At 41.3% G+C, this 15,473-nt stretch overlaps 1 protein-coding gene across 4 annotated transcripts in view; it reads right to left on the bottom strand.

Annotated features, from left to right (window-relative positions):
* Positions 1-15,473, bottom strand: part of Col4a4 (collagen type IV alpha 4 chain) — a 162,523-nt gene that overhangs the window by 55,875 nt on the left and 91,175 nt on the right. For all 4 annotated transcript variants that reach the window (XM_045146847.1, XM_045146846.1, XM_045146845.1 and 1 more), the window contains exons 13-22: positions 13,467-13,547; positions 12,513-12,566; positions 12,188-12,247; positions 11,318-11,362; positions 10,571-10,624; positions 9,064-9,133; positions 8,117-8,221; positions 5,204-5,368; positions 3,974-4,063; positions 1,181-1,344 (exon numbers count right to left, since the gene is read on the bottom strand). In XM_045146847.1, the coding sequence (XP_045002782.1) occupies positions 1,181-1,344; positions 3,974-4,063; positions 5,204-5,368; positions 8,117-8,221; positions 9,064-9,133; positions 10,571-10,624; positions 11,318-11,362; positions 12,188-12,247; positions 12,513-12,566; positions 13,467-13,547 (888 nt within the window). The remainder of the gene's footprint in view (positions 1-1,180; positions 1,345-3,973; positions 4,064-5,203; positions 5,369-8,116; positions 8,222-9,063; positions 9,134-10,570; positions 10,625-11,317; positions 11,363-12,187; positions 12,248-12,512; positions 12,567-13,466; positions 13,548-15,473) is intronic.

Below are 15,473 nucleotides of genomic sequence, written 5' to 3'. Positions count from 1 at the left end.
GCCTTGCTGGAGGAGGTGTGTCCTGGAAGAAATGTGCCAGCGGGATGGACCTAAAGGTTGATTAGCCACATTAGCCAGCTCACTCTTGTTACATCTTCCCAACTGCTGTGACAAGATGTGACATCCTGGCTGTCTGCTCTGCCACTCTTGCCCTGCCATGAGGAAAGTCCCCCTAGAAATTATAAACTGAAGCAAACCCCTTCCTTCCATCAGCTGCTTCTGGCCTGGTCTTTTGTTCTAGGAATGAGAGGGTAACTACTATAGCACCCAAACCTAAAATGTCCCAAACAATTCTACCTCCTTTCCCACCAGTGCCCGTTCTCTCCAGTGCCTCCTCCATCACAGTCCATGGCAAGTGCCATCACCCAGGGACTCAGGGACAAGACCTTAGTGCCTGTTTTCCTTGTCTCTTGTAAATTCAGTCTACTGAGTCTGCCTTCAAACTGTATCCGCATGCCGACTACCCCCACTACTGCCAGCACCACCACGTCGCCCACTCTCTTCCACAGCGCTGCTCAGCTCCTTCCCAGCTAACCCCACGCTTTCTCCCTTGCCTATGGACTGTTCTCCACGCAGCAACCCATGACCCATATTTAATGAAGGTAAAATGTCTGTTTCTTTTAACACTCTCCTTGAATGGTTATACTACATCATTCAAAACGAAAGCTCATATCTGACCCAACTGAAAAGCCCTAAGCTCTGAGGCTCCTCCTACCGTTTAGCCACTGTGAGTGCAGGCACTTTTATGTGCTAGGGATAGAACCCGAGGCCTGGACCATGCTAGGCAAGTGTTCTATCACACAGTCACATCTCAGCCCTCCAGCCATTTCTCCTATTCATCCCCTGCTCTGCCCTTCACTCCCTCCCTCCACACAGGCAAGACGAGATGGTGCTGGTTTGTGTCCGTTCATCCATGTATTGCAAAGCCTGGGTCTTCCCCAGAGCTTCGGAAGGGAAGAGAACGCTCTTGTTCCTAGCACCTTAGAACAGTGCCTGGTACATAGCAGGCATAAATAGCTGGATTAATTAAATACATGAATGATAGATGCATAAATGACTATAACTAATTTTAGTCATTAAGGCATTTAAAATATAAAATGCTCTGTTACACATGAAGTTAGAAAGAAACATACTAAATTATACCTCATTTCATTGATCATGACCAATTAAAACTACTCACAGGTGTTCCTGGAGGTCCTTCAGCACCAAGAGGGCCTGGGTCACCTTTTTCTCCCTGCTGGCCAGGGTGCCCTAAGTCCCCTTTACTCCCCTGTCTTCCAGGAAGTCCTGGAGGGCCAGGGGGTCCCATGGGGCCAGGTTCACAGGCACAGATTCCCCCATCTCCTAGACGGAGGGAAAAGTCAGCTTTGTCACTTCCTGAACAAAATCCACAATCAGGGTTGTATTATACAAAACAGTGTGACCAGAGCACATGAATAGTCTGGTGTGCTCAATTCTAGGATACTGATGTGATATGGGGGCTGGAATACAGAGTGGGGTGGAGTGCAGGAGCCTATGGCATGGCTTATGTGGATTACGAACATAATTTATAAATATATAAGATGATGTTTGGTGTTTTAAACTCATCCTAAAATGCTAAGATACAATACTGCTGAAAAGACCATAGGTGGTACCTACCGAGGAAACAAAGATAAATGCATACAATGAAAAGTAAATAAACCATGAGTAATCAAGAAAAATAATACATGCAGAGGGACTGATTGCATTGCACATTACCGTTGCTTGTTCACTACAATATATTCCCTAGTGATCAGTACTTTTAGTCTTAAAAAAAAAAATAGGTGTAGTTTTTCAAGGGTTGTTGGGAAAGGCAGCCAGGCTATATAAACAGCCTATGGGGTGTAAGAAACGATGAAACACTACACAGACCTTTTACAAAGTTCAATATTCTTTGTCAATTTAAAATTTTTTGATTTTCTTTCTTAGCAGATGAAAAAAAAGTTATGAAAGTTGAACTCCTCATTTGTGGTGTGTTTTCATAATACTGAATTGGTCATTTGGCACAGTCTCTGAAGTGCTTATCTTAGAACAGGGAAATGCAGAACCACAGGCACTTAGTGACTGAGACACATAGGACACGCAGAGAGAAGGAGACACACAATATCCACAGGGTCCTTTAGATCTCTCCCCCTCTCCAGGAGTCCAGAGCTGGGGAGATGGCTCAGTGGTAAAGGCACTTGCTTGCCAAATATGCTGGCCCAGGATCAATTCTCTAGCTACCCACATACAGGTTCAATACTCCAGCTATCCATTTAAAGCCAGTTGATATCACTTGCAATAGCAAGAAGCCTTGATGCACATATACACACACTTAATGCAAATAAATAATATTTTTTTAAAAAAGAATCAAGGGATGAAGAGATGGCTTAGTGGTTAAGGCCCTTGTTTATCAAACCTAAGAACCCAGGTTTGATTCCCCAGGACCCACGTAAGCCAGATGCATAAGGTAGTGCATGTGTTTAGAGTTCATCTGCAGTGGCTGGAGGCCCTGGTATGCCTATTCTCTCTCTGCCACTTTCTCTCAAATAAATAATGTAGAAAAAAAGGAATTAAGAGGACCTTTGAGCAAAGTTATAGCCTGGAAGAAAATTTCATGGCCTTTCTACTTTAAAATCCAGCCTCATTTTTTTTTAAGCATTTTAGTTATTTGAGAGGAAGAGGCAAAGAGAGAGAGAGAAATAGAGAGAGAGAGAGAGAGAGAGAGGAGACACTAGGACCCCCCAGCCACTGCAAATGACCTCCAGATGCATGTGCCACCTTGTACATCTGGTTTACATGGGAGACTGAACTACTTGGAAATTGAACCAGGGCCCTTAGGCTTCCCCTGCAAGTGCCTTAACTACTAAGCTATCTCTCTAGCCCAAGACCCAGCTTCTCAAACCATGGGTCTCAATCCCACATAAGGTAGTATGAATGTGAGATGTCACAAAAAAATGGTGACAGTAAAAGATTTCTGAAGTGCAATGACCAAAAATGAATTCAAAATGAAATGGTGAATGAATCCATGGTGTTTCTGGCCGTGTGCAGCTGTGTCGTTTCACATGCACACGTTACACTGGGGGTGATGCCGCACAGCACCAGCTAAGACTGAACAGGGGCTCAGCGCCAGGCTGGTGTGTGTGAGGAACCACAGTGTCCTTACTGTACACACAACGACATGGTGACCTACTTATGGAAAACAGAATTTTAATATTTTAATATTTTCCTACTGTCACTCCTCAGCATGTGTCACATTAGTATATATTTGGATTATATTATGTTAGAATGTTTGATTTAAAAAAATTGCTCTGTGAGTTTCTGACTTGAGTGTCACCAAAAAATTATTAGATGAATTTTGGCTTCAGATTAGGACAAAATTTCTGAACAATTTATAAAATGATCCTAAGTATGTTTTTGCCATTTTGTACTCTACTTATTTGAAGTAGCAGTCTCAACATTGACAATAATAAAATCAAAATATCAAGTGGCTATAAAAATATTGGACATGCTCTATATTCTTTACTATCAACAAATATTAAGCCAAAATTTAATTCTTTATGTAAAAGTAAGCATTCACCTCATTATTATGTTAATTTGCTTTCAACTTTCATCTTTAGTTAAGAATAAATATGTGCTAAGGAATGGTTTTTAAATAAATTTCTTTGTGAGTTTTTAGCAGTAGACATTTGATTTGTATACCTATTTTATAAACTTACAATACCCATGGTTGTGTAAACATTTCTTGGTAAAAAGGGGTCATGAGTTGAAATAGTTTACGAAGGCCTGTTTTACGGTGCAAGCATCTCGCTTCTTGGTGACCTACTTACATCAGGGTGCATACCAATTTGAAGTACTCATGGGGGGGGGGCTGTTAAGGTGAGTGAATAAAACACCACATCTCCCTCTCAACAATGTCTCCCTCCAGTCCCCCAGAGGTTGTCACACAGACATTCTACCTTCAATGCATACTTGCCTTTTACTCCTTTGGGGCCTCTTTCTCCTGGGGGACCCATTTTGCCCTTTTCTCCTTGGGGTCCAGGGCATCCAACTCTACAATGTATCACTGGTAGTAAGAGGTGGGCAGAGAGAATCACATAATTTTGGTTAAGGTCTCCTATGCAACATGAGTGTCTTCCACTTATGTCTACCTTTCCTGTGCATCCCTTTCTGCCCTATGTTTTGTTCCATTCTTTCCTTGGGGTTCTCTCTCCCTGCATATATACGAATATGTCTAGCTAGGCATGGTGGCACACGCCTTTAATCCTAGAACTCGGGAGGCAGAGGTAGAAGGATTGCCAAGAGTTCAAGGCCACCCTAAGACTGCATAGCAAATTCCAGGTCAGCCTGGGCTAGAGTGAGACTTTACCTTGAAAAACCAAAAAGAAAAAAAAAGAAAAAAAGACTGTGTCTACATATGGACCATGCATGCTTCCAAAGCTACCATGACCACTGATAAAGCCATCCTTTATGGCTCAGCTGGTGGACAGTACTTATAAAATCATTAAGTGCAAACACTGAATATTTATATAACCAAAATTGTGGCAATAACTGTATCATTGGGTTATGAGAATCGAAAATGTGCATATATGTGGTGGCTGTGCCGAATGATAGTCAGTACTGTAGGAGCAGCCAAAAGATGCTGCCCAAAATTATGAAGTTAGAAATAGCCATAGAAGCAGGGTGAATGGAAATAAAGAGACAAATCACAATCAATCCAGTCACATGTGTGGGAAGTGTTATCTTTGGCATAGGAAAGGTACAGAGGAAGACATAGCATGGAATTTATGTTCTTCATGACAAGCCCTGAAGAACAGTTTGGTGCTCAAACCAGGCCCATATATAACTTTGAGAAAAACAAAACCTACCTTTAAAGCCAAACTTTTGAGCAGAAAATGTAGCTAGCGGCAGAGAACTTGTCTAGCATGCAGGTAACCATGGGTTCAATTCCCAGGACCACAGAACCCAAAGTTTTAGGAATTTACAAAATTCTATCTTTCTTACTTAAACTGCCCATTGAATAACTGCATATACTTTAATTAATGAAATATTATTGATGTGTATATGTTCATTTATAAAAGAATTTTAATATGATGAACTTGGCTCATGAAAATTAAGTTTTAAAATATTTAGACGGCAGTGCCTTCTGAGTGGACCTGTAGACCTGCATTTCAGCATCAGAGGGATGCTGTGTGAGGATGCTTACCATCTGATCCCCGAGGCCCCAGTAGTCCTGGTGCTCCAGGCAGGCCAGGTGGCCCTGGCTTTCCTGGTATTCCTGGGGCACAGCTGTGTACCCCAGGAACGCCTGCTTCCCCTGGAAGCCCTGGAAGACCAGGAAATCCTGGTGGCCCAGGGGGTCCCATTATGCCTATAAGAAAAATTAAGCATGGAAAATGTTAATAAAAATTGTGAAAAGAAAAAAAAAGAAGAGAAAAAATTAAGGATGAAAATCACACATGCTCTCAAGAATAAATGTTTCTGTAGAAATTATAACCAGTGCATTCTTCCTTCAGTTATGGAACATTTGTTAAGGAAAATGGATGAAGCTGTAGGACATTATGCCCAGTGAACCAAGCCAGACACAGAATAGAAATACCCCATGGTCTCACTTATATGTGGAATCTAAAATAGACCCACAGAAGCCAGAGTAGAATGATGGCTGTCAGGGAAGGAGGAAATAGGGAAAGAAGATGTTGGTAAAGGCACAAAGCCTCAGGTGAAACAAATAAATTTTGAAACTCTAACATGTGGCATGAGGAGGGTGGTTAGCAATACCACATTATGTACTTGGAATTGCTATGGGATGGGACAGATCTGAAACAAAGTCCTTGTACCACACACATGCACCTGTACACCCACAGACACAAATGAAAGCTATTGATGCAACTGATGTGTCAAGTGGAATGTGGTGACTTTTCACTATGTGCACACCTATGTCAAGACATTGAGTTGTGTGCCTTAAGGAGGTACAATTTTTATGTTAATAATATCTCAGTAAAGTTAGGTAATTTTTATCTCTCCATCCACCCCCCTTGTGGGTTCATTCAGGAGTGTAGGTACACACATACCATGACACACATGTAGAGATCAGAGGAAAACCATGTGTGTGAGTCCTCACTGTCCACCTTGTTTGAGGCAAGATTTCTTGTTTTCTGCTGCATATGCTGGGCTAGCAGGCCCATGAGCTTTCAAGCATTCTCCCGTGTTTCTCTCCCATCTTGCCACAGGGGTTAGGGCCGCGTACTGTGCCCTTCATCTTCATGTGGGTTCTAGACCTGAGCTCAGGTTGTCAGGCTTGTGCAGTGAGTGCTTTACCAAGTGCTTTACCCACTGAACCTTTTCTACAGCTCCACAGCTAGATGTGGGTTTTCCCCCCAAAAGACTCTCCAGAAGATAGGGTACTCAAAAGAAGCAGAAAAATAGTGGCATTTAAAAAGCTTACTTTTCAAACCAGGCATAGTGGTACACATTTGGGAGGCTAAAGCAGGAGGATCATGAATTTTTGTTTTAGATGAAAGCAGGATTAAAAAAATTTTTTTAATTAATTAGTTTTGTATTCAGCAAATACAGTAAGTTTGGTACCATTATTAGGCTCATCCTTGACCTACCCCCTCCCCATGGCCCCTCCTTGTTGAGGTATATGGGTCATGTATTGTGGAGTTAGCCCACAGTTATGGGTAAGATAAATGTCTCTGCATATCATGACCCAACATGTGGCTCAGACATTCTTTCCACCCCCTCTTCCACAAAATTTCCCTGAGCCATGTTGGGTTCATTTTTGATCTGCTTCAGTGATGAGGTTTTGGGGGCCTCTGGGTCTCTGGCTCTTTGATTTGGTAGGAGTTGATTTTTCTGTCTTGATCTCTTTCCCCCTTGTGCTGGTATCTGGCTCACCAGGAAAACAGCACCCTTGCTTGTTTCACCAATTTTTCTTAGTTTCAGCCAGGGCCCTTTTGAGGTATGATGGGGTGGCTCTCTCCTTAGGATCTACATCTTTCTTTCCCTGGGATCTGAAGCACAGCTAGGCAGTCACCATCTTGGCTAGAAGTTCAGATCATGAGTTTTTCACAAGGCGCATTACTAGCTAAAAAGCATGAGCTATATCATAATAATCTAAATAAATTGCATTAAAAATAAGCAAAAATGTAATTCAAAAATAGCTGGCCATCACAGACATCAAAATGCCATGCCATCTCTTGGATCATTTGTTCAGCAATAGACAACTGAGCCCCTATCAGTCATCAGTAATAATGGCCAGCACTACTGCGTCTGGGCATGTGCTGTGGGCACATATACATCTGCAAGCGCTATTTTCTCCTCAAAGAACCCTACCAACTCCACACTTTCTACACAGGGCACAGGTGTTTATGCCACTATCAGTAACACTAATAATAACAGATGACACATCATCAAGTCTGTATGAACCAGACTGCAGTCTAAGCACTGTAGACATATAACCTGCTCAAACTTTAACAGGGTCCTACATTAACGATGGGAAAAGTGAGGGACAAAAAGGCTTACTAAATTTCCAAGATTGCATAATTTATAAGTAGTAGAAATTGGAATGTTCTAGTTCATATTAAAATGTATATATAGGTGCATATATCACTGCCCTACATGTGGATACTGGGGACCAAACTCAGACCCTCATGAGTACAAAGCACATACTTTTTCAACTGAACTATCTCCCCAGGCCCCAAAGTTGTTTTTGTGTAAATCATCAATTTTATTTCTACATCTCATGTAGATGATTAGTGCCTAGATGAATAGGTAGAATTTTTAAAGTAAAGATTAACAGAATGAAAGTAAAGATTAACAAGAACGGTACAGACCCTAAGAAAACACGATAGCCCTAGCAGAGGTTTTAAATCTCTGCAAATGACAATCTTGTGGGAGGCTGCCACACATATTCTTTCCTCACAATATACCCGACTGTCCAGTTCTGAAGTCCATCTGAGGGACCTGTAACTGTTGTGAGTCTGTCCAGACTGTGACTCCCTGGGCATCAGTCTCTGATAAACACACCTAACTTTACCTCAGTGTCAGCTAGAATTGAAGACTGCTAATGTGGGTGTGATGAAGGAAATCTGGCACATAAAACGCAATGGATTCATACCTGGACAAGCTTCCCCTGGTCTGCCTGAGGGCCCCGGGGGACCTGGTGGTCCGACATCTCCCATTTCTCCATAGCGGCCAGGGGTACCGGGGTCCCCTGAGGGACCTGTAAAGATCACAGCAATGGTAGTAAACAAATGGCCACATCCCTCTTAAAACTCAGGCACAAAGACTTGTAAAGTTTGGTAAAGTAAAAGTGGAGGTTCTTCTGCCTTTTCCTGGCATATTGTCAAAGGAATAGGTAAGATTGGGCCCCTTTGTCCATCCCTCCTCTGCAGGTGTATAAACCTTGGGGCTCTCTGACACTGACTTAAGCCACTTCCTTCTCTGGTGGTAACATCTAGGTAGATGTTAGTCAAATGAATGCAAACTTAAAAAAAAAAATTAAAGAAAAACTTGCCTTCGTAAAGACAACACAATGCCCCCTAGCACAGACTTAACCTACTGAAATAACAGTTAATGCCTTGTGAACCAAAATGCATATTTCTCCCAGAACATTGGGGAATTTTGTCTTCATGCTAACTGTTGTGGTTTGAATATGAAATGGTCCCCATGTATTTAAAAACTTGACCCCCCAGCTAGTGGTATTGTTTTTAGAGGTGATGGACTTTTTAGGAGGTATGGCCAGAATGAGGGGACATGGACCTTCCGGCCCAGATAGTTTCCTGGTGGTTCTGCTGAGTGTTCTCTGCCACGAGGTGCCCGGACACACTGCCTCTGCGTCATGCCTTCTGCACCATGACCGACGCACAGACTGAAACAAGTCTCCTTTATCTTAAGTGGTTTCTGTCAGGTATTTTATCACAGTGATGAATAAAGTCACTAACACTAATAACATGTATGTATGTATCCTGTCTAGTGTGCGAACTATAGTAATACTGGGTCAGAATCATCTGGGCTACCCAACATTTCTGCATACACTATGGAGGGTCTGAGTGGAATACAGACCTTTGAGCAGAGGAGATGGAGTCACTAAAATGCCTGGTGGTCCTGGATGCCCACGGTCTCCAGGATCCCCCTGAAATAATTTTATTCATTATTAGTTCTAAGAAATAGTAATGCTACCTGGCTTTAAACAAAGGCTAGACAGCCATGGGCAGGGACATGGGAGATGTCTCAGAGGGTATGAGCTCTTGCTGAAGAAGATGAGGACCTGAGTGCAATCGTCAAAAGCTGGGCACACAGGCATGTGCTGATAACCCCAAAGCTGAGGGAGTCAGAGAAGGGAGAATGGCTAGGGCTCACTGGTCAGACATTCTAATGAAAAAGTATAAGCCACAGGGTCAGTGAGACACTGTGATTCAGGGAAATAAGGCAGAAGAACAGTAGAGGATGATCAATGTCCTCCTCTGCCCCTCATGCCTGTGTGCGTATTTGTACACAGATGCACACATGTACGCATGCCACATACTATACACATGCATAAAAGGAAAGAAAGAAACAAGCAAACAAAGAAATAAAGGATGGAGAAGAGATAGAAAAGAAGAAAATAGAGAAAAGAACAGGGAATCCCACCATAGGCACATTGAGCATAGGAGTAAATATTACTGACTGACTAGAGAAATCAATGATTCATGGATTCCTAGAAAGAGCAAATATCTAGTATTTCACCTATACATACCAGTAAATAATGAGTTGACAAAGGTATAACAAAAGAAAAAAATTCACAGCAACACAATTAAAACTATATACCCATAAATCAAATACTTCTAAAACCACCAAGTTTCTTAGCTATAGTATGAGCATTAATACCTAACTTGGCACTGTAATACAAGTGGTTTATTCATCTAGTAGACCTAAACCTGCATTTTCCTTTAATAGCAAAATATTTTCTCCCTTAATCATATCCTCTTAGAGCAGTTAGGACTTGTTCTGGGCAAATACTAAATGTGAGGATGTCACAAAGGAATGAAAAGAAATACTGTAATGGAGAAAGCAGGAATCTCTCCTCAAGTTGCTCTGTGACTTTCATCTCTAAACCATATGATCTCAATACATTTCTCAAACTTTATTATTCACTTTCAAAAGAATTGCTTCTCAAATAGAAACAAAGTGTTTTTTTATAAATTTATTTTATTTTATTTTATTTTACTTATTTGAGAGAAGGAGAGGTAGATACGGAGAAAAAGAATGTGTGTTTCAGGGCCTCCAGCCACTGCAAACAAACTCCAGACACATGCATCACCTGTGCATCTCGCTTACGTGCATCCTGGAGAATCAAACCTGGGTCCTGTGGCTTTGCTGGCAAGCACCTTAACCACTAAGCCATCTCTTCAGCCCAGAAACAAAGTTGTGTTTCATGTGTTAATTAGTATAATAGCATATTAATATATAGAACACATTAAATAATATTTACAAAATTAACTCTATCTCTTTCAAAATTATTTTTTGATTATTTGAAATATTTTTAGAAATTTATTTGATAACATAAGGGGATACTCGATCACTTTTTTACCTTTGGTCCAATAAATCCAAAGGGCCCAGGTTCTCCAGCCAGTCCTTGCTCTCCCTACAAGCAAGCACAGAGAAGCAGTTTTAAGGGTTGGAGATGTCAGGACGGCATTACTCCAGGCCCATCTCATCCGAGCCACACAGGCTTGCCAAGGCGCTGCATGCTCGCTGCTCTTGGGTCGCCTCTGGCTGTCTTGTGCTTTATCTCTTGGTTCTACAGCATAAGCTGCAACTCATCAAGTGCAAGTGTCTGAGCCGGGCAAGGCAGACTGAAATAACGCAGTCAGGAGTTCAAGACAAGCCTTGGCTACATAGTTTCATTGTGAGTCTAAGGCCTGCCTAGGCCACATAAGACCCTATCTCAAAAAGCTACTGAAGATGGCAGGGTACAAGGGAGGAAAGGGGAATGAGAAAAAAGAGTGAGGAAGAGAAACAACCAAAACAAATTTTCTTTGAAAAAAACACCGTAATAAAACCCAGTCGTTTATATGCCAACAAATTCAGTGCAGAGGGAATTTGGGAGGGGGAAAAAAGGAAGCGGTGGGAAAGAATTATGATCATGGCATATTGTCTGTATTTATGGAAGTCACCAATAAAATGTTAAAAATACAAGTAAGTAAGAAAGAATGTGTCTGCCCTTCCTGTCACTTGAGTGCTTTCACATCATAGCCCAGCGTGTGCGTGCGAATGACACTGAGCTGCGTGTACCAAGGAGAGTGTCGTCACCACTTGTGGCTTGATATGCACCTACCTTTAATCCGGGGAAACCTGGGGGTCCGTAGGAACCAGGCTCGCCCTAATAATTATGGAAAATCAGCAATCAGAATCAAATTACAGTGCATGATGCTTTCATCCCTTTAAATCATATTGCAGTATTGATATTTGGTTTTGTTTGAAAAAGCTACAAATTAAGAAGCAATAAATATAAAATAGAGTCCACTTATTTATATTTGATATTCTAAATGATCTTTAGTATTCAAAAAAGTCATCACTGTTAGCATATTAATTAAGAATATATTTTTACTATTACCACTCTTCCCATTTAAATTTAACTTGATGCTTGCATTGGGCAAGCTATCTTAGAAATCTGTCACATATTTATTTGTCTGGAAATGAATAGTTCCTCTGTGCAATGTCAGCAATAATAAAAAAAAAACATAAAATCCAATATTACCCTACTCTGTACCAAACATAGAGTCATTACTGAGCCAGCAGGGGGAAGGACCTCCCTGTGACTCCCTGGGACATGTCATTAGTGACACGTGTCGGGTGGTGTTTGATGTCTGACATAGTTAGTGCTTTTCAGCTATCTCCTTCCCTAAGAAAAGCAGCTTGTTGTATGAGGTAGGCTGAAAACCTCTATTTCACACATCTAGCACACTGTACTAGGAGATACCACGTCCTGCCATTTCCTCAGTTCTGTCTGCATGCCAGCTTTATCTAAATGATGTCAACAGAAGAACCACTCCAGGACATCTAGCCTCTCACAGGTCTTGTGCAAAATGTCATGAACTTACATGAGATATTCTCTACCATTAAGTTCATAAGAATACTGACAGTGTCAGAAATGTGCGGAAAAATAACACCTCTATACTCAATGACACTTATGAGTGATCCTTACCCGAGGGCCTGGGAATCCAGGGATGCCTTTCTCTCCTTTTTCTCCAATCCCAGGCTCTCCCTGTGAAAAATGACAACATTTAGAAGGATCCAAGCAACAATAATGCTTCACCACTTTCAAAAGCAAAAAAGAAAGAGAGAGAGAGAGAGAAACAAAAATAGAAGTACCATCAAGAGCTTACAGGAAGCATCACCTTCAGAATGAGGCACTGTAGGGTTAAAGATGGTGGAAAATTCTAGTAAAACATATTAGCATTAAAGCAATGATAAATATCATAAAGGTAAATTATGTTGCCTTATGCAAATGAATAAAGTATTTAAATTACCTTGATTCCTGGTGGTCCTGGTGGTCCAATCATCCCAGGAATTCCTTTTATACCCTAAAATAATCACACTATGAATTCATGCCACACAGTGAAGACCAATAACCCCACTGAGGAGGGTTGTCAGTGGAATGGGAACAGGGGAGAGGAAACATATGACCAATATGCAACATATTCATACAATAAATTTCTCTGTTAATAAGAAATCTATCTTATTAGCTAGCATGCTGAATTCCAGCTCATTCAATAATCATCTCTTTTGACAATCTGTTTTATTAATTTTTTTAAATAAGGGATTGAGTTCTCAACTAAGACCTAAGCATATTTATGAAACTGGCACTATTTGGGTTGGTGACACTGTATGGGGCATAGAGGTGAAAATGGAACCAGGCTGCAGAAGTAAGACTGGGAATGTAGTCACAGACAGAAGTCTTGGGCAAAGCAGGAGACTGTTTAACCAGTCATTGAAAAACAGCTATGGACAATTGTGCACATGGTTCCTATCAATGTTGGAGGTGCATGAGGAATTAATATTCGCCCAACGTCTACCATGAGTCCAACTCTATACATTTGTTACCTTTTCAGTTATCTAAGCATCAAACCAACTCCTTCATATCAAAAGGAAAACTGGGACCCTATGGACTTTGCTGTCCATACATCAAAACATTTTTTTTCAGAATATTTTTGAGGCCGTATGTTCTGAAAGATTTGGCACAATTTAGCAGCACATGCTGTGTGTGCCATTCAGCACCTGGGCAAATTTGAGAATTTGAGCACATGTTAACCCTCCAAGCCTCAGTGTTCAGCCCTGTATGATGGACAGTCTGTTGGGGCAGCGCTGAGGTTAGTGTGGTGATGCACAGCGGCACTCAGCTTTTTTCTGCCACTGGTATATGTGCAGCATGATTCCCATTACTGCTTCACAAAGTGACTTTACCAGGGTGACCAAGGGCTTACCTTTTCTCCTTTATAGAGACAAGAGTCAGGGGGCTCTATCAACAGTGTGGGTCCAGGAGGACCTTGCGGGCCGACCTCACCCTTTATCAAAACATTGAGAGAAGACAAACTTTGCATTAATTTGCTTTGAAACAAAGAAAACTTATGCATTATGGTATAATATTTCCAAACCTGTGTGTCATGGGTTTAAAATATAAATCATGGACAACACATCATATAATTAAAAATGATGTTTAATGTGTTTCTTATTAAAATGTAGGCAATGATTGTGGTTACAAATAAACTTAAAGATAAAAACAGCCCATAATTTACCATCCAGAGACAATCTCTTAAAGATTTTGGTACAGTTATTTGTGGTGTGCATATACATGGCATCCATGTGTTTACATGTATATGGACATGTGTACACATGTACATACATGTGAAAAAGTGGCTTGTTAAATGTAGTTTACAGGTACTAGAATTAAGCTAGGCATGCTTGCATATATCTGTAGTCCTAGAACTTGGGAGGCTGAGGCAATAGGATCACAAATTTGAGCCCCACATGACTGACTACATGTGTGTTTTTGACAGGTGAGCTCCTTGGAAGATAAACACTGTTTCAGATTTAAATAAAAATAATTTGACCAAGCCTGGCATAATGGTGCATGCCTTTAATCCCAGCACTTGAGAGAGAGAGATAGGAGGATCACCGTGAGTTCAAGGCCACCCTCAGACTACCTAATGAAGTCCAGGTCAGCCTGAGGTATACTGAGACAGTACCTCAAAAACCAAAATAATAATAATAATTATGATGATGATGATGATGATGATGATGATGATAATTTGACCAAGATTCCAAGATTCAGTCTCTGCATATGTTGGGAGCTATGAACCAAACCTCAGCCATGTTGCCAGAAACCACCATATAGCAAGTTAAGTTTCTATTTCCTCATCTAATGATCTATTAGCAGAAATGAAGGAGCCGTTACACCTGGGTGATAGCCTCTCCTGGTGCTGCCGGTAATTGATGAAGAAACAAATAAATTGCACTTAGCCAGTAACCCTGTGATCTCTGTCCTGAATATGACTCCTTCCCCCTACAACCCTATATAAACCTATGTGTAAAAATTAAATCTCGAGACCTTGACAAATACCTAGCTTGATCTCCTTCTTGTGTCTGTTTGCCTTCTCCCATTCAGGTTAACTTCCCCTCGAGTCCTTGTTTGATTCCCCGCTGGCCGGGGCATGCGTAGGTCTGGGAAGCTAATGGAGAGGCAGGAAATTGGGGTCGTGTAATTGTTTCTCTTGTACCCTGTTAGCTGGCATAGCAATGGGTTGGTGCGCTGGCTGCCATATGTGTTGCATATATAAATGGTTGAGCAGATATAAACAACACACAGGAGAGTAACATGTATTGGTAATATGTGTCATGTGACTAGTTTTTCACATTATAAAAGGACCATATATTCAATATAGGCAAGGATATTTAAAAAGTATGGGGAAGAAACTAAAATGTACATCAGGCCAGGCATGGTGGTGCATACCTTTAATCCCAGCACCTGGGAGGCAGAGGTAGGAGGATCGCCGTGAGGAATGGGTGGCAGGGAGGAGAGCAGACGGCGAGGCAGGTGAAAGGGAGGGTGTGTGGGGGGTGAGAGTGTGTTGCTAAACGCTGTCATTCCAGTTGTACTTATATTTATGTGTGGAGTTTAGGATTCTAATACAATTTGTGAAATTAGGCCAACCAAGTCAGTAATTAAGCCAAACTCTGAATATACTGTACTCTGGAAATATTTTTCTGAAATATAAAACCCCTTTCTACTGTGCTGAAGTATGTTGTACAAATCAACTTGAATTTCAAGTTAAGTTTTGTCAGAGCTGTCATCTTACGGTCAAGGATAACGGTGTCATTCAGCAAAGAGCTCTCAGCTCTAAAACTGGGCAGTGACGCCACAGTGAGTGCCCATCAAATAATGGTCAGAATGACTTCCACATGTTTCAACATCTGGTTACCCATGCAAGAGG

Source organism: Jaculus jaculus, chromosome 4 (assembly GCF_020740685.1).
Source record: "Jaculus jaculus isolate mJacJac1 chromosome 4, mJacJac1.mat.Y.cur, whole genome shotgun sequence".
Taxonomy (NCBI): domain Eukaryota; kingdom Metazoa; phylum Chordata; class Mammalia; order Rodentia; family Dipodidae; genus Jaculus; species Jaculus jaculus.
Note: the sequence above shows the minus strand (reverse complement) of the source record. Positions and strands in the feature narration are given on the sequence as shown.